Source organism: Talpa europaea, assembly GCF_964194135.1.
Source record: "Talpa europaea genome assembly, chromosome: 8".
In the NCBI taxonomy this organism is placed as follows: Eukaryota; Metazoa; Chordata; class Mammalia; order Eulipotyphla; family Talpidae; genus Talpa; species Talpa europaea.
The window spans coordinates 96337789-96361836 of NC_140075.1; the positions used below are offsets into that span (position 1 = coordinate 96337789).

Genomic DNA, 24048 nt, shown 5'->3' on the forward strand with positions numbered 1-24048 from the left:
AGAGGTATCTTTCCTTTCCATTTCCCAAAGGAGAGCATAGTCAAAATGCTGACAGGATAATTCTCTTCTCTGGCAACTTACTCATTAGTTTGAGTTGGGGAGTTAATTAAACCAGGTCCCTAAAATGTAATGGTATGCCTTGTCAGATTCAGTTTTACCCTTATCTTTGTACTTCCTTAGGAATAAAACTTTATATTTCTGAATTGTGTTAAAGACAATGGTGACTTTTATGAATTGTGAATTCATATGAATCTCCAGAAAGTGTCAAATTGGTTAGGTTAGAACCATGAAAAGACTAAGTAATCACCGTGTCACCCTTTACACAGAACACAGCTGTTTTTCCATCTTGTACTCCCTGTGCTCTGACAGTTTGTCTCAAGTGAATGCTGTGATTAGCAGTGCTTTGGTGAGTTTAGTAACCTGGAAAAGACAGACTCTTAAAGAATAGTTCCATATTAAAATAGTAGCACCAACTGTTTGATGTCATTTTTCTGATCAGCTTTAATCACTTCCACTGATAGCTTCATGAGACATGTATTCTTATTTTACAGAAGAAAATTTGAGATGCTGAGATGTTGACTGATTTGGCCATGGTGTCAGTTCTGTCTCCCAAGCCAGTGCGCCAGCCACTGGATGCATTCAGAAGATACTGTTTTTAAGTAGCTGATGGCCATCTTGAATTTGTTGAAGGACTGATCTGGGATGGGGGTGGGGTTGCAGGGATTTGGGTGGGGGGGGGACTCCCTTCTTGCTAAACACAACAATTAGTTGATGCTGACATTGTAGCTGTGGTTCTCCTGTTTTCAATAGAGACCCAAAGAAATATAGATCCCGTCTTTCTCCCACACAGGGAAATAGTAATGTTTCAACCAGCCTTTTAGCTAAGTACCCGTTTTCCCAGAGAGAGAGTGTGTGTATTCTCCCCAATTTCAGTCAGAAGTTCAGTAGCAGGTCTAATGCAGTTACTGTTATTTTTGCTAACTTCATAAGGGAAACTAAAACAGAAATGCAAAGTACATGCTGTACCTTTAAATTGTTGAAACTTTTTCATGAGATACATACATAGTTACCCATTGTAGTTTTTAAGGTGATTTTTCATAGTGCTAAGTCACGGAAGCCATATATGGTACATGAGTACTTTAAGAAATTTTGAAACTTTGCCTTTTATGTCAGAAGGCAACCTCTCAAAGAAATCTGAGTATAAAGGGAAAATGGGATTGAGTCAGATTATAACCATAGAACATTTATGGCATTGATGGTAGTGGTGGCTCTGCAGATATATTCATGTCAAGTTGTATTCATTAAATACCTGCTTTTTTATGTCCATCTTTTTTCAACGAAATGATTTTTTAAAAAACCAAAGGACATTTTAATATTGAACTGAACACTTTTTTCATTGTATGAGTAATATATATTCATTGTGAAAAAATTACAAATGTTTTATAAATTGTTATATATTTATAAATTACAAAGTAAAAATGTGTTAATGTGTACTTAATGCATTCATATGTATACTTTTTTATACAAATATAAGATTATCAATACATATTGTTTGCCACCAGCCTTTTCCTGAGAACAGTACATCATGATTTTCTATATTATGAATAGAGCTGTATTATACTTTTTAATGATTTAGTGCTATGGCATTGTAACCAAGTATTATAGTTTAGCCAATTTCCTCTCTTGGACATTTGTATTATTTTCAAGTTTGCATTTTTGATAAGTGCAGTGGTCATCCTTGCATAGTTCTTTCTTGGGATGAAATTCTAGAAGTGAAATTGCTGGATCAAAGAATTCACATTTTTGAGGCTTAAAACTGCCAAGTTGCAATCCATTAGGTCACAGCAATTTATATTCTTTTCAGTGTTAGACAAGGGTGACCATTTTCCCCCATCATTAATAGTAGACAGATTTCCCAACATGGTGCCAATCTAGTAACTTGAAAAATGGCGTCTCCTTGTTTTAATTGGCATTAATTATTCATGAAGCTGACCCTTTTTCATGTTCATTGGCCAGTACGGATTTTGGTCTCACAAATGAATAGTTCATGGCCTTGAGTACAGATGCTTCAGAAACTTTTCCCCATTCATCAGTCTTTTCAACAGTTCCTTATTTTTCTTTCCAGGAGCGACTAAAACTGGTGACTGTTCTGGGTGCTGGCCTTCTCTGTGGAACTGCCCTGGCGGTCATCGTGCCTGAAGGAGTACACGCACTTTATGAAGATATTCTTGAGGGTGAGAGGGAGAAGGGCTTTCTTTGAGATATGTTATTGACATGGAGAGTTGAAAGGAAAAGCGTAGTGGTATTTTTTTCTGAACATAGCTCATGTTTGCCGTAGAGTTCTCTCCTGGAAAGTGTTCTTAGAAACAGATCTTTGGACATTTTTAACATCTAACATTTCCTTAGAACTGTCTGTGAATCAACTGTCCCAACTTATGAATAGTATTTAGAATTATTTGCAAAAATGCATGAATTCCAGTCTTAGCATCACAATCTTTCTTTTAAGGCCTATTGCAAAACTTGTCAAACTTCCCAGTATCACTACATAGCAGTGATTGTATTTTAGTGTTCTTTGAAAATATATGCATATGTGCACATTTGGAGTCAAGGACTCTTTACAGAAAACTTGTCGATAATTGTTGAAGCAGTAAAGGATAACTAAAAAATTAGAGGTTTTCCTTATCCTAATTACTAATAAGTAGAAAACAGTTTAGCTGTGTGAGAATAAATGCTGCGCAGTCAACTTGCTTTACACCTGCTGAGTAACTTCATCCTTCACATCCACTTGAATGCATGCTTGATTCAGATTTATGACGCAGCAAAATCAGGTTACTGCTTGTCATGGAGCTTCACAGCTACATATGAAGAATTGAAACCACTTAAATTGGAGCTGAATCCTCAAATGCCAAGACTATACTGGACTTAAAGAACAGTATAAAAGAGAGACACTTTCCAAATTTCTTACTAGGCAAAAATACAATAAATACTATTTCATATCTTGGTAGAGGAAAAGAATTGTGTTTTTGGTCCAGAGTGATGATGCTTTTATGAGGGCATAAAAGTAGGTAGAATGGTGTTTACTAGGCAGAGAGTGATGGCAGATGTTATAATGCAGTCTTAATGCAGGACTGAGGCTGAGGATTTGTGTGTTTTATGGGGGAGAAAAGGAGCCCAGGAACGGTAGTTTCTACTTTTTTGATCACACATATTATTAGGGAATAAAGATATACATGTACTGCTGCACTTATTTGCTTATTTTAAAGCACTCCAAAAATAGAAAGTTTTGAAGTATGAGATATAAAGTAAGTATATGTAGAAGATAGTGTTTTCTTTTATTTCCCAGTAGAACATTTGGATGTTTTTTATTCCACTGTCACTGTCTTGGTATAATAGGAAACATTCAGACTGTGATTAAATAGACAAACTTTTTAAAATTTTTGCTTGGCTTTGTAGCTAAGAAAAAAATTATGGATTGTAATTTGTCCCTGTTTTGGGCGCTACTTTGTTGCAACAGGAACTTTGTTGCTGCTTTCAGGGGGAAACTCCATGAGGGACACAACAGTGGTGGAGGAGGTTTCAAGGCAAGACTCTGCTACCTGAGCAGAAGTTCTTGTGCTATTTATTGAAATCATACAGGCTAGTAAAAGCTGATCATGCGACAGTGGTGTGAGGAACAGGGTCCAAAGGATGGGATAGGAATGGGGGACAAAATTTTAGGAGGGACAGGGAAGGGGACATCGTGACCATGTGTCAAAAGACATTTGTGTCAGCAAAATATGATGTTGTCACAGGCAGAGTTATCCTGAGATTGCCATGGAGATAGTCACATAGTCAGGTCAACAGCAGCCTAGGCGTCCCCGGGCCTGCCTCGTGATACGAGCTAAACTCTGTAGGTAGTCAAGGAATGTTCTACTGTAGATAGCAAATAGGTCACAGTTGCCCATGAGTAGCCAGTTCATAGGAACCCACAGTAATTGTTTTCTAAACATGTTTAATAATAAAAGTTTTTGAAGGAGGAGTGCATTTTAAAAATCTATTTTCTTTGCCCTCAACCTAGACTATAGAATCAGAATCTCCAGGAAAGTGGCCTGGGAACAAGTTGTCAAATGATTCTTATTAGACAAGTTTGGGAAACACTGGCTAAGGGGGAAGAAATGCTTCAGATATAGTAGTTATAGTTGTTGCTGTTTAATTCAGTTTTATTGAGATTTAATTCACTTATAAATTAGTTGCAATTTTGTGGTTAAATTTAGCTACCATGGGTCAGGTTACAGTCTCTTATTTTCAGCTTTCCAGATTTTGGGTCCAAAAGAATTTTCAGGATTCATTTGAAAATAGATATGTGCTGTATCAGTCCACTTTGGTAAAACTAAGCATTCCAATCTCTTTAACCTTTTATCATGTTTTCTCCAGCCCCAATTGTATGTATCATTAAAAATCTTTTATTTATTATTTTCATTTATGTATTTTATATGCACTCTTTTTGGTGTACACATCTATAAGTTCTGACAAATACAGAGTCCTGTTACTGCCACTACAATCAAAATACAGAACATTTCTGTCATACCCTCCTTTTGTAGTGAAACCTTTCCTTTTATCCCCAAACCTTTGGCAATCACTGATCTCATCATTCAGATCAAAATACTTTCTAATTTCCCTTGCAAATTCCTGTGTGACTTATGTATTATTTAGAAGTGTTATTTGATTTTCAAGTATTTGGGTGTTTCAACCCCCTCCCCCACAAATGTTTGTTACTGATTTCTAGTTGAATTTAATTATGGTCAGAGGACATTGTTGGTATGATTTGAATGCTTACAAATTTTTATGCTTTTTTTAATGGTCCAAAATATGGTTTATCTTGCATAATGTTCCAGGGGCACATGAAAAGAATGTGTATTCCATTATTTGGCGGAGTATTCTGTAAATGCCACTTAGGTCAAATTGTTTGGTTATACTGGTCTTCTGCATTCTGCTGATTTTCTGCTTGTTCTGTTGACTACTGCATTAGGAATATTGAGTTCTCCAAGTATGATTGTGGCTTTATCTATTTCTTCTTTTAATTATATCAGTTTTTGCTTTATGCATGTTGAAGTTCTTTGGCTAGGTGCCTAGAAATTTAGGATTGCTATTTCTTGTTGGCAAATTGATCTTTTTTGTCATTTTGTAATATCCTGCTATTCCTTGTTCTATTTTGTCTATTTTACCTAATAGTAGTGGTCACTCCAGTGTTCCCTGGACCAGTGTCTGTATGGCGTATCTTTTTCCATCCTTTTACTTTTAACCTAGCCGTGCCATTCATTATATCTAAAGTAGATTTCTTGTATACAGCACACAGTTGGATCATGTTTTTTCAATCTAATTTGACCATCTCCGTCTTCTAATTGGTTTGTTTAGACTAGGGCTTGGCAAATGTCTATAAAAGATTAGTAATGACTATTTTATTTAATTTTATTTTTTTAATAATTCTTTTTTTTTTTTTTTTAAGATTTATTTATTTATTTATATATACAAGCACTGGGTACAGTCAGAAGCGCGGGAGGGTGAGAGAATTCACCAGAGCCAGAGCGGGGAGCAGAGCAGGCAGAAGGACCGAAGTACACTGCTGAGGGGAGCAGCGGGCGGCAGGAGAGGTCTGCGCGCCATGTGGGACCCTCTTCCGGTGGCCGGGGAGCAGCCGGGAACCGAACCGGCGCTGCAGAGGCTGCTGGCAGCTTCGCAACCCAGCGTTCCACCGCTGCGCCACCGGGGAGGCCCAGTAATGACTATTTTAGACAATGTAACCCATGTGACCTTGGTTGGCACTATCAAACTCCACCTTTGTAGCTGATTCTTTCCTCATTTCTGTTCTGTTACTGAGTTCATCTGGCCATTTTACTATTTTAGATTTTACAGTTTTCAGTTCTAAAATTTTTACTTGGTTCTTTTCTACAGTTTCTTTCCTACTGAGACAAACTATCAAACACATTTGAAGTGTGTTTTATATCTCAGGGAGCATAATTATAACAGCTGCTTTAAAGTCTTTTGAGTATTCCAGTATCTTAAGTTATCTTGGGATTGATTCTTTGCCCTTGATAATTAGTCAAATTTTCCTATTTATTTGTATATCTAATTTTGGATTGTATCCTATACATTTTGAATATTTTATTTTATTTTATTTTATTTTATTTATTTTTAAACAACATCATTAAGACCACCATCTTTTTTTTTTTTTTTTCTTTTAAGATTTATTTATTTATTTGTTTATACATACAAGCACAGGGTACAGTCAGAAGTGCGAGAGTGTGAGAGAATTCACCAGAGCCAGAGCAGGGAACAGAGCAGGCAGAAGGACCGAAGTACACTGCTGAGGGGAGCAGCAGGAGAGGACTGTGCGCCATGCGGGACCCTCCTCAGGTGGCCGGGGAGCAGTGGGGATTGAACCGGCGCCACATAGGCTGCGGGCAGCTTCGCAACCCAGCGCTCAACCACTGCGCCACTGGGGAGGCCCCATTTTGAATATTTTAATTTGAGACTCTACATCCTTTCAAGATCCTCTGGAGAATGTTTACTTTTGTTTTAGCAGGCAGTTAATCTGTTTAGATTCAAACTACCTGTTCTGTTACCTTTTTTTGGGTGGCTTGTACATTTTATCAATAGTTCAGCTACTCATGGAACTTACTGGAAGGATTCTTTATGAGTTCTAGGGAAAGAATCAAACCCATAATGATTTGCTGAACACTCTGTTAGTGGTATGAGAAACAATGCTGATGTGCCATAATCAGTGTAACACCATTGGTTTGTGTACTTTGCACCAGGGATTATGACGTGGAACATGTGTCAGCTAATGAGTTACCCAGCAATGCCCTGAATGAAACAGACATAATAGCCTGAGAGTTCGCTCATGGATGAGTAACACATATATATATGTGTTACTCATCCATGAGTAACATCCGTGTGTGTGTGTGTGTATACACATATATATGTAACGGTAAAAAATTTATAAAGAACTATGAAAACCAAAACAATCTTTCAGAAATTAGAAAAATGCATATACTTTTATTATTTCCCCATGGCATGTGCTTTGTACCCCTCAAAAATGACTTTTAAAGAGTTGAGGTAGGATCTAAAATATTACAAGTGGCTTGTGCAATTTATTTGATCAAAGGTGGAACATGCTTAATCTCATTACAAACTATAATATAACTAGTATTTTAGCCTCTGTTCATGAAATACAGCAAAGATAAGGATTCTGTTCTTGAAGCATTTGTGCTTTGGGTGTCAAATATGTGGATATAAACCAGTAGTGTATTTCTTGGCCAGGTGTCATTTGCTATAATTCAGAGGCTCATAGGAATCATAGTATAGCTAGAACTGAATGAAGACTGAAGGACATGCTTTGTAAACTGCCCTTTTGATTTCCAGTTAGTGATTGCTCCCTGATGTTTTTAAAGCTAAAGTTTCATACTCATTTTGCACATTATTTGCAGTTTTTCTATCAGCCTAGGTTAAAAAGTAGATGACTTGTAATTGTAATTATTTTCAGTGTTATTGCTCTTCATATGCCTGTTTTCATTGGAATAAAACACACTGTAGCTTTTAATGAAATTAGCATGAATTTCTCAACCGAGGGGGATTTAGGATGATATCCCTTGAAATAGGACTTTGTGTGGTGGTTTGCTTCCACTTATGTTTTGAGATTAATAGGCAGTTGAAAGGTCTGTGTGCCAAAAGGAAAAGATACCTGGGAATATTTTCATTGTGTACTTGAAATTGAAGGAGTTTATGACTACAATCTAAGAAGTGGATCTCTTTGCAGTTAAAAAAAAAATAGAGCTTGAAATACAAAAGAATGGTAGTTTCTTGGAAATGGAAAATGGTTTAAAGGGGTTATCACATTTTCTCTTTATGGTTCATTCTTCTCTAGGAAAACACCACCAATCAAGTGAAACACAGAATGTGATTGCATCAGACAAAGCAGAAATGCCAGTTGCCCATGAACATGAGCACAGTCACGACCACACACACCTGCATGCCTACATTGGTGTTTCTCTAGTACTGGGCTTCGTTTTCATGTTGCTTGTGGACCAGATTGGCAGCTCCCATGTGCATTCTACTGATGGTAAGTGACTCCAAGGCTTTCTGGATAGTACAATAAGCAGTGCCCTTATTTAGTGCTAAAAGTCTTTTTTTTTTAATATAAGATTTATCCATTTATGCATAAAAGAGCTGGGGTGCAGGCCAGAGGCATTGTGGGATGTATGTGAGAGGATTCACCAGAGACAGTGAGGAACAGAGCAGGCAGATCTACTGAAATACACTACTGAGGGGAGCAGCAGGCAAGAAAGGAGATGTCTGCTGCACCTTGTGGGTCAGCTCCCTGGCCAGGGTTCAAACCCATGCCACAGTGGCTGCAGACGGCTTCACAGTGCTGATGCCCATCCACTTGCACCACCAGGGAGGCCCTCTTTTATCTTTGTTAACATTCTCCAGTGAACATTTTGTTCAGTTGGGGGAGCTAGTGAGCTGTGACATGTGGCACAAGACAGTGTTTATGGGTTATTCTTTTTTTTTTTTTTTTTTTTAATTTTTTTTAATAGAGGCATGTTTTTCATTTATTTATTTTGTTTGTTTATACATGCACTGGGTACAGTCAGAAGCGCGGGAGGGTGAGAGAATTCACCAGAGCCAGAGCGGGAAGCAGAGCAGGCAGAAGGACCGAAGTACACTGCTGAGGGGAGCAGCGGGCGGCAGGAGAGGTCTGCGCGCCATGTGGGATCCTCCTCCGGTGGCCGGGGAGCAGCCGGGGATCGAACCGGCGCTGCAGCCGCGGGCAGCTTCGCAACCCAGCGCTCAACCGCTGCGCCACCTGGGAGGCCCGTTTATGGGTTATTAACTCTGGTTATCTTAGAGCTGTCGCATTTGGTTGAAAAGTCTAGAATAGAAACCCTCGTAACCTTTTTTGTGCAAGGGAGCTCTTAGGCAATCTAAATCTGTGTACCTTTTTTGGAATGATGCTTTTAAATGTTTAAAGCATAGTGCATATAATTACAGAGACGACCAATAACATGAAGCATACTTACTAAAACATGAAAACAGATGTGTGATACAGTATTATATGTCTTCTTTAGCAATGCTTTAAATAATGAGATAAGATTAAACCACAAGCAAATAGAGTTAAATTTTATTATCTAGGCATCAGTATGAGTTATTGTTGCTTAACTTTGCTAAGAACATTAAATTGTGAGAAGGACTTTCATAAGTCAGACCTCCAGTTGAATTGAGGGTTTTTTTCTGTGTTTTTTTTTTGTTTTTTGATGCTTCCTAGTTTGGAAAATTCTGATTCGCAGGTATATTTTCTTACAAATTTATTTTAACATTTTGAGCTTCCCTGGTGGCGCAGGGGTTAAGTCTCAGTGCTATGAAGCTATCACCAGCCACTGCGGCATGAGTTCCATCCCTGGCTAGGGAGTGAGACCTCCTCTTACCCTTCTCTACCCTACCCCGACCCTCCGCACCTCTGGCCTACACCCCAGTTCTTGTATGTATAAATAAATTAAATAAATAAATCTTTAAAAAATAAATTTACTTAAACATCTTAAGCTTGTTTCTAAGGAATGATAAACTTCTCTCAAGGACAACTAGAATTCTGTAAGACTTCACTTTTATTCTAGTTACAGTAACTTTTTTGTCTTAAGGTCAGTGAATTCATCTCTGACTAGATGAACATCTTTGATATGGTTGGTTGATAGTAAATAAAGGATTCTGATTGATGATACAACTTTGATACCACTGGGATAGAAATAATTTCGGGAGAGTTCTAATAGGTGTAGGTGTTTATAGACATCTTTCTTCAAATCCAGTGATAAGAGAATTTTGTAGGTAAGAACCTACTGGAAAACAGCATAGGTCTCCTTGTCCCCAGTGAGAGATTCCATGATTTTTACAACCTGGTGCCGGGATGGTTGCCCATCTTCATTACATATATGGCATTTGCAGATGGGAAGATTGTATCCATGCAGTGTGCAGGCAGTTCTTTTAAGTTCTTGATTTAGAGAAGTGATGAGTCATAGATGAGTGATAATATGAAGATATCTATAACTGTAAAATAATGTAAAATTACCTGATTCCTGTTGACCATCAAGTACAGATTGTACTGATACAACCTAGGGTTTTTGTCTATATTTATTTATTTTTATATTTATTTAAAAATAAATTTTATTTTTATATTCCCCATACAATTGCAACCCCCTTATTTTGACCCCATATTTATGATGAAAGGGAATCCTAAATTTCAGTTAGAGGTTAGTAAAAAGAAGAATGCATTTCCCCCCAAATTAATGTCACAGATATCCCCTATATTCTGTGTTCTCTGTGGACCCCATGTTAATAATCCTTGGTCTATAAAGATTCTGTAGAAAAGCAGGCAAAAGAAATGAACAGGTAGTTCATGAAAAGATACAAAAATGATCCTTAAACACATGAAAGGATGCTCAATTTTATTTTAAGAAGTATGCAAATCAAAACTCCACTAAGATGCCATTTCTCGTCTATAGGGCAAAACTTGAAAAAATCAGCAATACACTTTATTGCCCAAGTTGTGGCAATGCAAAATTGTTGTAGGAATGCAAAATGGTACAGCCCTGTGCAGGGGAATTTGGCAGTAGCTAATAAATAAATGCATATGTATTTAATATTTAACCCCAAAATTCTACTTCTAGGCATTTATTCTGATAACACAGTTCTGATATGGAAATACCTATGTGTATGATTATTCAATGCAGCATTATTTATCATGGTAAAACCACTTATACATACTGTCATGGAGGTTTGGTTAAATGAAGTGTGGTGTATTATATATTATAATTCTGTGTAGCTATGAAAAACAATGACGTATCAGATCTCTGAACAGCTAGGGAGAAATTTCCAGGAAATATTGTTAAGTAAAAAATGTAACGTAAATCTAAATGAACATCCATCATATATACTATGTTTTGCATGAGAAACAAGGGGAAATAAATAAAATTAACCACATGCAGTTTACCCTTGAACAATATGGGGGTTAGGGCCACTAACCCTCATATAAGATCCTCATAACTTTTGATTCCCCAAAAACAACTATTAATAGCCTGTTTTGATTGAAAGTCTTACCAGTAGTATAAACAGTTAGCATATATTTTATATGTTAAATGTATTATATGCCGTGTTCTTACAATAAAGTGAGCTAGAAATAAAGAAAATGTTATCAGAAAATCATGAGAAAATACATTTATATTCTTCTGTATTTATCAATATTATAAATTTACATCATTTAGAAAATCTGTATAAATGGACCCATCCCAACTACACACACTCACTTAAGCTTTTATGAAAAAGAAACTTAAGAATCAGCTAGAAAACAAAGCTGAATGCCTGGAGAGAGTGGGGGTTGGACTGTGTGATGGGTCCAAAGGGTTATAGGATGGTACAATGTTTTCATGGATGTGTCTTTTTTTTAAAAAACAGAAGGACAAATCTACTTTTATTTATTGCCTTTTCAGTAATTTTAAATCCTCGAAGGGTCACATGGATTGTGTGTCCAAAGCAACTGGAATTTGGCATGAACCAGGTGGCTATTTCCACCCATCCACCCATCTGCTATATATCTGTCTACTTAACTACCTACTTACCGACCTATCTGTCTACCTACCTACTGATATCTATCATTCATGTGGCTGGGCTCATCCAATCCTATTTTCAATACTTTATATTTCATTATGTTCTTAATTATTCCGGCACTCAAATTGTTCTAGTTTTGGCCAGTGGGAGCTTCTTCAGGCTGGCTCCTATATCTCATGCCATGTTTTCATATTCTTTCTTACTTTTTTCTAATCATTAGGAATTAGTCAGGAGTTACCTTTCCCCAGATTACTCTACATTTTATTTCAGTTTGCCACCAGTCACTGTGGTGTTCTTTGCTTTGTGCATATAAGCACATCTCTTGCCCAGACAGAATTCAGTTTCATCTTGAGCATAAACCCCTGAATTTTAAGAATAACTGTATGCTCCCTCTGGTTCTGGAGACCCCGCTATAGCCAGCAAAAATGATCACAGCCTTCCAGCCACATGTTAGAAGTCGTGTTCCCATCAGGCCTTAGTTATTTGCCCCCAAAATTCAGCAACAGGGATCTCACTCTGGACATGCCTTTTTGATACAGTTTTGATTTTGGAAACATGTTAATCTTTTCCATATTCAAAAAAGAAAACAAAATCAAGGATGGAACTCACTGAAACATGAATTATATTTCAAATGAATAACATAGTCACACTAAAGGGGGTTTAAAAAATAATTCAAGTCACTTATGAATGTAGTATATATGTTTATATACCATTAGTCTTGGGTGGAGTTAGGAAGAAATAAACAAATACTCAACTCTTTTTAGCAGGCTTTGCTTTTTGTAATTGTATGGATAAAACAATTCTTAAACTGTTTTAGATATATTATAGAATTGAACAAATAAGTAAATTGTTGATATTGGTAGAATCAGAGTCTCTCACTATGGAAGAAGAGCCATATAAATATGGAAGGGGGGGAAGGCAAGAAAGAACCCTAAGGGGATGAATTGAACTTGAAAGTATTGGACTCATGATTTCTAAAATGTGTTTGTATATGTATGTTTACATATATATGTGTGTTTATGTATACATGCATGTATGTCCTAACTATTTGCAGAGAGAGTCTAGAAGTAAAGACACTGCTCTAATAATAAGCATACCAGGGTACTTTTCAGAGAAATGATTGATTCCGGAGCAGGGCCAGTGTAAGTACAGAATGAACTTGGGATATCTAATGATTGGAAAAAAGTAAGAAAGAATATGAAAACATGGCATGGGATATAGGAGCCAGCCTGAAGAAGCTCCCACTGGCCAAAACTAGAACAATTTGAGTGCCGGAATAATTAAGAACATAATGAAATATAAAGTATTGAAAATAGGATTGGATGAGCCCAGCCACATGAATGATAGATATCAGTAGGTAGGTAGACAGATAGGTCGGTAAGTAGGTAGTTAAGTAGACAGATATATAGCAGATGGGTGGATGGGTGGAGATAGCACTTGCTTACAATAGAATGCTAAAAATCAACTAACTAGAGTTAGAAAATAATCTTTTTGCAACCTTCATGACAAAAGTTGGCTTAGGCAAGAATCAACAATGAATGTTAAGTTTAAGGGGTAAATTTTGATTTGCTTGTTAGTTGCGAGTGAAAAAAGAAATAATGAAGAAATCAGATAATACCTTAATGTCACTGGTGTTCTGCTTTCAGTGTGGCCAAGTAAGTTCCTATCAGACCAACCCTCTACAGATAACTGTAAACTTTAGACAAAATTGAAACAAAACAAAACCCACTGCCTAATGATACTGGAGTCAACTAGAGCAGGCAAATTCTGGAGGGGAGTCAACATTTGGAACAGGGTGAGTTTCCTGCTTTTACTGCTCTTTAATTTACACCCAGTGAGATCACCAAAACTGGTTGAAAGCTTTCTTTCTGGCCAAAGGAACCAGAGGACAGAGTTCAGGGCAACTAGAGCCACTGGAATGTGAAGGGAGAATCTTACAAGGGAGACGGAAATACAATAGCCCCAAATTCTATGTATAAATTTGCCCTGGTCTCTGACTAAGCCCTGAACCATGCTTTCATAGGCAGACACCAGCCTGCTCAACTAAAGATGAGGAATTAAGCTGAGAGTTGAGCAGTTGTTGAAAAGTCAGAACTTAGTTTGGTCCAAACTAAGTTACTTAAAGCAAAACAAAACATTATTTGGAGGAATATAATAGAATCCAGAGTATCTAACAAGATAGTGTTTGCCATGTCTAAGATATAATCCAGAATGCACATTGCCATTGAGCAGCAGGTGTATATCCCGTGACTCCATATGTGATGTCCTGAGAAGCATCATCTCTGTATTCTCTCCAAGAATACAAAATCTAAGGACACATCAGACAAACAAAAGGGAGGGTCATTCTCTTTAAAAACAAGAAAAGCTGAGGGAGGGGAATGTATTCTCCAAAGACATCAATGTCACAAAAGTAAATGGCAGAGAAAATGTTCCAGGTAAGAGGTAACTAAAGAGATACAACTAATTGCACTATGTGATCCTAGACTGGATCCTTCTTGGAAAGAAGGAAAATGCTCTGAAAGACATTCTTGGGTAATTGGCAAAATTGGAGTATTCAAGAGAGATTAGAAAAAAGTGTCAGTGTTAAATTTACTTAAGTTGAAAATTGTACTGTGATTATGTAAGAAAATATAATATAGGAACTACACACCGAAGCAAAGAATTACATGCACAACTTTTCAATGGCATGTGTGTTTTTGTGTTGTATGGGTAGAGAAAGAGAAAGCAATAAGGACAAATGATGAAGCAAGTTTCCAAAATTAAAAAAAAAAAATTTTAATCATGGGATTAAACTTGAATAAAAAACAAACAAAAACCCTTTGGTTTAGAAAGATTTTTAATCTCCTTGCATTTACTATTTCTAATTTTTTCCATAGAATTTTTTTTTTACACTCACAAAGACTAACATTGAAAAACTGATTTAGGAGTATATGGTTTTATTCTTGTGCTTTATTACAAATAACAAATGAGAAGCATGCTCTGTTGGATGGTAGCTGACTCCAGCTGCATAACATAACAATCATCCACCGTGACCTCTAGGACATTTTTCTTATGATTCTCACCATTTCAATTTAAAATACATTCATGGGCCCATTAGTGCCCTGCGATCCTATGCAAAGAATTAGCTCGAACATGTGTTCTTCTATTCTTTCTTCTGTTTTAGCTCTGCGGTCACTTTGTTGGCTTTCTTTTTTTTAAAAGATTTATTTATTTATACAAGAACTGGGGTACAGGTCAGAGGTGCGGGAAGGAGGGTGAGATAATTCACCAGAGACAGAGCAGGGAGCACAACAGGCAGAGGGACTGAAGACACTGCTGAGGGGAGAAGACACTGCTGAGGGGAGCAGCGGGCGAGGCAGGAGAAGTCTACCACGCCATGTGGGTTTCTCTCTGGCCGGCTGGGAATCAAACCTGCTCTGCAGAGGCTGCGGACAGCTTCACAGCGCAGTGCTCAACCTGCTGCACCACTGGGGGAGGCCCTGTTGGCTTTCTTGGTTTTACCTGTTTGCAGGATTTTTTGTATTCTTAGTATCAGTAATACTTAATATATTTTTTAATTTTGCTGAAGTCTTGTAGATTTATAAAAACTGTGCTGTAATGTTAAAGTCTGATTTTTGTTTAAGATGTTACTTTATAAACAAAAGCCAAACAAGCCTGTCAAATAATGTCACATGATTATTCCCAGTTTGGGGTGATATTGCAATATTTGTTGTCTCAGAACTATCAGGGGTTTGGCGTCCTTCCTTGCAGTGTTTTAATTAGAAGGTAAATTTTGTAGAAAAAGGATGACATGTTACTTTATATATGCTTTTTCTTATAAACCATTCCTTTTGTGTGCTAGGCTCGTCAAGATTAAATTACTTGAAATTTCTTTGACAAATTAATGTTCTGTCATTTCATCTGGCATTTTTGACGTCCTCATCTTGTAAATTTACATTGTTTGCACATTATTTATGTGCTTGGATAGTTTCTGTGATAGCAGTTACATTCATGTGATATAGATAATGACTTTTTTCACTGTCCAGTGTGTTACACTTTCTAAGACATGTAGAAAGAAATGGAAATAAGTAGGAATTTTAATTCTGTATAATTTACATTCAGTCTGAGTTAATATGAGACACTTGAGTGAAAAGCATTTCATGTATCTAAGGTGATGCTATAGAAGAAACTGAAGTAGCAAGACTGAGCTTTTGGTATCTAGGCAAGGGGAGAATTGTTTTCAGCTGGAATTAATCTTTGATTTTTTTTTTTTTCCTTGAAGAAAGTGGTCCTAGAATGAGACTTTGAACAGTGTCTGGTTTTATATTTATATTGTCAAACTGAGAAGTTCAGTAATGCCAAGAATTATAGATGAGATTTAAGGAAAGGAGAATGACAGTGTTTTGTTACAGTTACAAGGAAACTATAGTTTCTGAATACTGAATATTGAATAGAGAGAAATAAGTTGATACCAGTTGATAAAGGCTTCAAGGAACTACTTTATAGAATAGTTTTGATTAAATTTGAAAAGCAGCAGATTCTTAATAAAGTAACTGACACATCAGGAGGGTGGTGTTTCAGAAGGCTGACTCTGGAAAGGATGTGTAAGATGAGTTAGATTAGGGAGAAATGAGAGTAAAGGAAAACCAGTTAGGAACCTATTGCGAATTTAGGTTTGAATTGATGAAAATTGAGGTTAGGATGGTGGCATTGAAATAGAGAAATGTGACAGAACTTTTGATGTAGGAAACTGAGGAAGGGGAGCCGGTAGGTAGTGATAAGTCGATTAGTCTGAAAAGAAGTGGTCAGCGGTGCCACAGAGCACTTTCCATAGGGGTAGACAGTTAAGGGGTTTGAGGCAAGTAGGGGATGATGACATGTCTGTTCAGGGAAGCCTGGGCCAAATGAAGACTTCCCTCCTATCCATCTTTTTAGACAGGAGAAACTTTTATGTGTTTAAAGCAGAAGAAAAAAGACAGTAGTCAGGAAAATAATAATCTACTTTAGGAGCTTTCAAATAATCCTTCCATCTTTAGGTCACTGTCCTAATAGTTTCTGTCTCACATTATTTAATGACTGACTTTCTTGTTCTTACTTCAGATACAGAAACAGCAAGGCCTTCCAATTCCAAAATCACCACCACGCTGGGTCTGGTCGTCCATGCTGCAGGTAAGTTTGGATTGCAGAACCCCTTTCTTTTCTGCCATACAAGGGGAGGTTTCATGTTTACAGTATAAGGAGCATGCTCTTTAAACACTAGGCTTGTCTGGCCTTCCTTTTGGGAAAGGGTTATATTTTTTAATGGATGAGGTAAAATATCTTGTGCACATGAAAATTACATGAAATTCAAATTGCTGTGTCCAAAAATAAAGCTTTTGTTTGAATACAGCCATCCCCACTTGTTTATGTATTATCCATGGCTGGTTTTGAGCAGTAACTGCCAACTTGAGTAGTTTTGAGAGACCAGATGGCCTGTGAAACCTGAATTATTTCTTATCTGACCATTTAAGGAAGTTTGCTGACATCTGCCCTATAATCTTGTCTGGAAAAAAGCCTGGGCACTTTTGTACTGCTGCCCAGTATATACCCAAAGTACCAGTTTAGAAAGAGGCAGGCTACACAAGCCTGAGCATAGCTGACTGGTCATACCTTAGAACATGACCCAGAACTAGCTCCAGTAGAAGGATTCTGCCATTGACAAACAAAGGCAGGTGAAAGATGGCACATTGTTATTATCTGGACCTTTCTAGTTGCTAATCAAAAAATACATCCTTTCTTAACAAAAAATTCATCCTTTCAATCCAATATTTACTTACTAAGTTTATGTTGGTCTTCTCTGTAGTGTCATTTTTTTAATCTGAAAAATGCAGAAATGGTTCCTTTAAAATTCTTGGATATTTATTATTACAATGTAATTAATAAATTTTTGAGCTTTATACTTTTTCCAATAATAGCAACAACGATAGCTGACATTGAGTATTCTGGGCTAAATCCTTTACGTGTGTTATCTCATTTGACCTTCATGAAAACCTTAAGAACACAGCAGCAGCTTCTACTTTATTAAGCCCATTGCAAAGATGAGAAGGTTAAGGTTCAGAAAGACTAGGTAATCTTCAGGCAGTCAAAGCCAACCCTCTCTGACTCTGCAGCCCACACTCAACGACTACCCTGTTAGCAGTTGACATTTATTGTTTGTTTCACTTTTCCCAAATTTAGCTGACGGTGTTGCTTTGGGAGCAGCAGCTTCAACTTCACAGACGAGTGTCCAGTTAATTGTGTTTGTGGCGATAATGCTACATAAGGTAAGCAACATTTTGGTATAAGATTTGATATTGTGTATATTCATAATTAAAATCTCTCTTGGTCATTAACATTTTCCTGGAATGGGAAACTTTTTTTTTTTTTAGTTATTTCATAATTATTTTTGGAGAATAGAATAAATCAATCTGTTTAAAAAAAATTTTTTTTTTGCTATCATTTTCTTTCTTTTCTTTTTTTTTTTTTTATAGAGGCATGTTTTATTTATTTGTGGTTTTGTTTTTGTTTTTTTTTTTTTGTTTATACATGCACTGGGTACAGTCAGAAGCGCGGGAGGGTGAGAGAATTCACCAGAGCCAGAGCGGGAAGCAGAGCAGGCAGAAGGACCGAAGTACACTGCTGAGGGGAGCAGCGGGCGGCAGGAGAGGTCTGCGCGCCATGTGGGACCCTCCTCCTGTGGCCGGGGAGCAGCCGGGGATTGAACCGGCGCGGCAGAGGCCACGGGCAGCTTCGCAACCCAGCGCTCAACCACTGCGCCACCGGGGAGGCCCTGCTATCATTTTCTTAAAACTTAGTTGTGAAGGGTTTTTTGGTGTGTGGTCATACATACAAGCTGTGAGCATATTTGAAACATGTGAAAGCATATGTGAAACATATTTCTATGTTTCTTAATAATTTTTGTTCATATTTTTGTTTTCTTAAATTATTGTCTCAACTATTTCTATCTTTCTGCTGTCCAGTAAACACACACACACAAGTGGGGATATTTTCTTAGCTTAGAATAAGAATTCCTAAAAGTCAGAATTCAGTCTCAGTACAATTCCTGGCTTTTTTGTAGGTAGTTCAAATGACATATATTTCTTAATGTAGAGGAAGTCTATATTGCTGTATTTTTCTTTTACAGGCACCAGCTGCCTTTGGGCTGGTTTCCTTCTTAATGCACGCTGGCCTAGAGCGGAATCGAATCAGAAAACACTTACTGGTCTTCTCACTGGCAGCACCAGTTATGTCCATGGTGACTTACTTAGGACTGAGTAAGGTGAGTCTCACTCCGAGCTTATCTAGACAAATGTCTTACTCTTGTGATTAGCTGGAACTTATGGTCTCTTGTGTTGAATTTTTCAGTTAAATTACTCCCTCAAACTAAAGGGTAAAGTGAGGAGTAAAAACCTGTGCAAGGTAAACGTCTTAATTCCAAGTCAGTCCTCTTCATAAATTTAGAGCATCTTCTTATTCATTTAGCTCAAAAACATTTTTCTATCTGTTCCAAAAATATTTGCACAAATACATGATAGTACTTCAATCTGTAATATAAGGTACCTAACCACACATGCTAATTTTACTTGACAGATGTATAAGTCACAACAATACATATTTAGTGCTTAAGTAGGCCCATGAAGCAGGACTAACATGCCATGCAGCAACTCTGAGAACAGTAGAAAATACGGAGAGATATCTTTATTCCTCGAAGATGCAAATCCGTGTACTGCCAGCTCTCATATCACTGATAGCACTGAACATAGCTTCAGACCTGAAGTGACATGTGTCATTTGTCCGCTCAGAGCCTGGGCATTCTCTCCTCTTGTTGAATTTGGACCTTCCCATTCTTTCTGCTAAGGCTGCAGTGCTGAGCAACTCCCCCCCCCCCCCCACCCGCCCGCCCCCATTTTACTTAAATGTCAACTGGCAGACAACAGAAGAAGATCTTCTGGTCTTCTTCTCAAGTCTAGTTCATGGGAACTGCTTTCCCCCATACTGTCTCTAAGCCACTGATTCTTCTGAATGCCATTCAATTCATATCTGATACATGATACAGTAAAACATGTATTAAAAGAAACGTAAGATGCAGTTTGCAGCAACATGGATGGAGCTAGAAGGGATCATGCTCAGCGAAGTAAGTCAGAAAGAAAAAGAAAAATACCGGATGGTCTCACTCATAGCAGGAATTTAGGAAATCTAAATAAAGGATCAGGAAAAAGACTAATTAATACAAAGTGAAAATCAAAATCAACAGGCAATTATAAACTAGAGACAAACTACAGCAGGGGAGGGGGCGGGGAGAGGAAGGATTAGGGTCAAAATAAGGGGGGGGGTGCAATTGTATGGGGAATATAACCAAAATGAAAATGCATACATTGTGCAAAAATGAAAAAATGATGTAAGAATTATATAAAGTAAAATATTAAAAAAAAAAGAAACGTGAGAAATTAGATGGTCAAAAAATGGTTAAGGTCCTATTAACCAAGGGTTTGTTTATCAGGATTATTAACAAATGAGTTGTTATAAAGCCTCTTCTTGTTCATCTGAAGAGTCTTATCTTTCAGTCAATGAGCAATAAGTAGTTCTTTGTTTAATACTGCCCTACTTATCACCTTGTTAATCAGTATGTTTTTAGCACTTTTGACAGGCATTAATAATTCTGGAGGCATGGAGTTACATGTTACCTGTTCTTAAAATTTTAAATAATTGTCTTAGTCCATAGGTCCACTTTTTTAATGGAAAAGCTTGAAATTAATTGTATAAAGATTAGCTATGAGCTGTTTCTAAGCTCTGTAGAGCAGGTACCCACTTGACTACTGCTGTATCTCCCACCACCCTATAGCCTGGTGGTGCGTGCATAGAGGATGTTTATTAAATATTAGTAAGAATAAATAAGTGAATATGTGAAATTTAGTATCTGCATTATGGTACTGTTGATTCCATCTTAGGAAAAGTACACACCAAACCTGTTCAAGGAGACTTGAAGTTTGTTTGAAAAAGAAATTATGTACATCACCAATAGTCTTGAATCCATATTTGGAAGCTTTCCATAATAACATAAAATCTCTCTGACCTCAGAATGTCCCCAGGATCCCAGATAGCACCAGTTACAAGTTATTTTTTATTGGAACTTCTTCCTGAGCCTGAGTTTTACTTGACTTAATTTTTCTTCTCTCTCTTAATTCACAGAGCAGTAAAGAAGCCCTTTCAGAGGTCAATGCCACTGGAGTGGCCATGCTTTTCTCTGCTGGGACATTTCTTTATGTTGCTACAGTACACGTCCTCCCTGAGGTGGGCGGAATGGGGCACAGTCACAAATCTGACCCCGCTGGGGGGAGAGGCCTCAGCCGCCTGGAAGTGGCAGCCCTGGTTCTGGGTTGCCTCATCCCACTCATCCTGTCAATAGGACACCAGCATTAATCTGGTTCCAGCCTCAACCTATGGCCGTTTACCATCCCGTGAGACGAGCCGGCACATGACAGCTGCTCACTTCCTCCGTCTCTTGTCTCACCTTGCCCATCTCCACCTGTATTCCTAGAGTCCAGAGGGAGGTGAGATTAAAACCTGGAGTAATGGAAAGCTTTTAGAGTAGAAACAACACATAGGATTGGACATAGACATTCCGTTGTGTTGTCTTTTAAAGGGCCCTTGGCATTTGGAGTTTTGATGTTTTTCTTAACCCTATTCTCAGGGAAGATGGAATTTCGTTTTAAGGAAAAGTGGAGAACTTCATGCTCACAATGGAACAGTAATTATGAAAGGACAGTGTTCTGTAATTAAGCTAAATCTCTTAGTTTAGAGGCTCTGCCACTTTATCCACTGATTTTTAACATGGTTTTCACCGTGTACTACTGGTGCTTTAGCATCTATGCCACATGCCTTGATAGAAGGTCATAATGCCCACTGTCTTAGATGCTAAAGATAATTGTAGTTAATTTGGGGCCAGAGTCAGGAAAATGATGACAAGACACGTTGAAACTGACTTTATACTCGAGACATCCATGAGAAGGGGGTGTCTGGAGAGACGTACTGCACGTGCCTCTCTAAAGAGAGCCTGCTATTCCATCAAATGGAGCAACTGAGGTGAACTAGCTTCTAAAGAGGTGACTAGTATTTTGTAGCATTTCTTTTTAAGTTTTCTGCAGAATACCTGCCTCCAAAACATTCTTATAGAAGAGCCAAATTCTAGTAGATTAAGGCCTAGGCTTTCCCTCGAGGACAGTCAGATTCCAGAGTATCTTTGGAAATTAAAGGGTGTTAAATTTTAAGTGAATTTGAATAGTTGTTGACATCTTTGTAGTAGCATTTTTACAAGTAAGATTACCAAAACCTATGGTGTCCTTTTTTTCTTTCTAAGTATTTCTCTTAGCAGACCAGCAGACCCTCTGGCAAATACTTGGTGCCCTTGGGAAGAGCTTGGTCAGTGTCACATTACATAAGCACCTGTAGCAGTGAAGAAAGTCAGGATGTATCACAAATGGGAAGTGTTTGCCTGTTGATATAAAACTTACCGAAATCATGTCTGCTGTCACTTCATCTTTTCCATGCTTTTCTCCTAACTTTTCCCTTCAACCCTTCCTCCCTGCAATATGCTGCTTACTGCTGGTGGCAATGTTAATATATGTGTGAGTTGAGTTCTCATCAGGACAACCACTTCTTGAACTGTGATGATGAAGAAAATACTGTCTTTTCTTTATTCCCTTCAATGAAGTTACCTTTGTGTCAAGTGCAGCCTTAAGATATCATTTCCTCATATGTAATGTGGTACAATCACTAATATTCTGGTAATTTAAACAATTGAGATAGTAAAAGTGTTTAACAAACTAGGATATTTTTCCTTATTTGCCAAAATCCCTGTAAACCTTATGTTATCAAATAAGTGTATAATATTGTATTATTAATTTATTTTGATTTTCTGTACCATTTCAAAACACACTACATAAAGAGGAAACCAAGACTCTTCTTCAGGGCAGTGAACTTAAGGTTTGTAAAACATTTTATATGATGCATAAGCCAGCATGCCTATGATTTCTTTATTTCCTTCCTAGAGTTTTCACTGGGTCAGCAGCTTGGAAATGGAACTTGCAGGCCCTCTGCTGACTGTAGACCAAAGTAGTATATATAGGATATGGTTTTGTGTACTGGTGGCAACCATTGCATTTGATGTTAAAGCCAACAGGAGGTATTATACAGAAGGGCCTAGTGATTTTCCTGAAAACAACCCTGGCTTATGAGAGTCATGGGGTTTTATCTGGTCCTTCAAAATGATATGGCTGCCTTGATTCTCTTGCAGATTTACTGTGTTCAATAAATAGCACATTTTAGTGTCTGTTTGGTTTGGATAGTAGCACTTTCTATCATACCGTCGTGTGCAATGATCAGAAATTTGTTCTGCTGGCCAAAGCCTCTTTCAGCAGTGCCTTGCCATCACACTTAAAAGTTGGGCTAGAATATCTTGCTGGGTAGGGCAAGGATCGAACCATCGAACTTCCAAATTTGCCTTCCCCTCTGAACCTCACATTAACAAGCAAACCTTTCATGGACTATCAGCTCTCAGAAGCTCTGGGCTTTCCCAGATTTTAAAGCTGCTGCCTCAGGAAACCCCCATTTCCTGGTCAGCAGGCAAAAATAGCCATACTAACCTTACAGGGCTCAAATGCATCTTTAGAACATAGGGAACTGAGTGGCACGGCAGAGCCTCCTTCACTGGGGGAGGGACATGCTCTTAGTAGATGTTGTTCCAGGAGAGGCCAACTTGTGGTTGGCCTCTCTGGGCATATCTCAGTTGCGTTTTCCTCTTGTTTAAAACTGCCTCATTAGATGGGGATGCCTTAACACTTTCACACCTTTGAAAACATTGGTCATACTTAAGTTGCTGCCATGATTACAGGTGGAATTTTTGGCTACCAAAGAGATGTAATCGATGATAGTCCTTCCTTATAACCAAAGTTAATGTTAATTGCAATTGGACTCTTCTTCCTTGGTAGGGATAGACTTTCTTCAGATTCTAAGTATTCTCTTAGGTGGAAAATTAAACTGAAAAAGTACTACTGATCTATCCCCTCATGTTCCCCAGTGAATTGCTTATCAGCCCCCATCTCCCCAAAGCAGCAATGTTCCAGGTCTGATGGCTTTGCTGTGCATGCTCTTGCCAGATTTGTTTTAGATCAAGGTTCTGCTCTGGAGTAGAGAGTTGGAAATGGTACTACCCACAGAGGCTATGTGTTCTTTCCTCCTCCTTTCACTTTTTTATTTTCCTATTCCAAACAGTAGAGTCAGCCCTGTGCCTGTATTACAAATCATTAGGAAAAAAAGAGATGGCTGTTTTGAGTGTTCAGTTTTTTTGTAAAAGAGAAAATGTAATTGTGGAGATTTGTGTTGTTTATTTTATTTTATTTAACTGGCCTGCTTCTAAGT

The 24048-nt window shown here is 37.8% G+C and overlaps 1 protein-coding gene across 3 annotated transcripts in view; it reads left to right on the forward strand.

The window, feature by feature from the left end:
- Positions 1 to 21051, forward strand: part of SLC39A9 (solute carrier family 39 member 9) — a gene marked incomplete at both ends in the record, with an annotated part of 36587 nt that extends 15536 nt beyond the window's left edge. The window contains 6 exons of one of the 3 annotated variants that reach the window (XM_084239685.1): positions 2126 to 2234; positions 7904 to 8098; positions 16714 to 16782; positions 17830 to 17915; positions 18776 to 18910; positions 20821 to 21051. In XM_084239685.1, the coding sequence (XP_084095811.1) occupies positions 2126 to 2234; positions 7904 to 8098; positions 16714 to 16782; positions 17830 to 17915; positions 18776 to 18910; positions 20821 to 21051 (825 nt within the window). The remainder of the gene's footprint in view (positions 1 to 2125; positions 2235 to 7903; positions 8099 to 16713; positions 16783 to 17829; positions 17916 to 18775; positions 18911 to 20820) is intronic. The other 2 variants (XM_084239686.1, XM_084239687.1) reach the window with 2 other exon arrangements.
- Positions 21052 to 24048: the final 2997 nt, after the last annotated feature.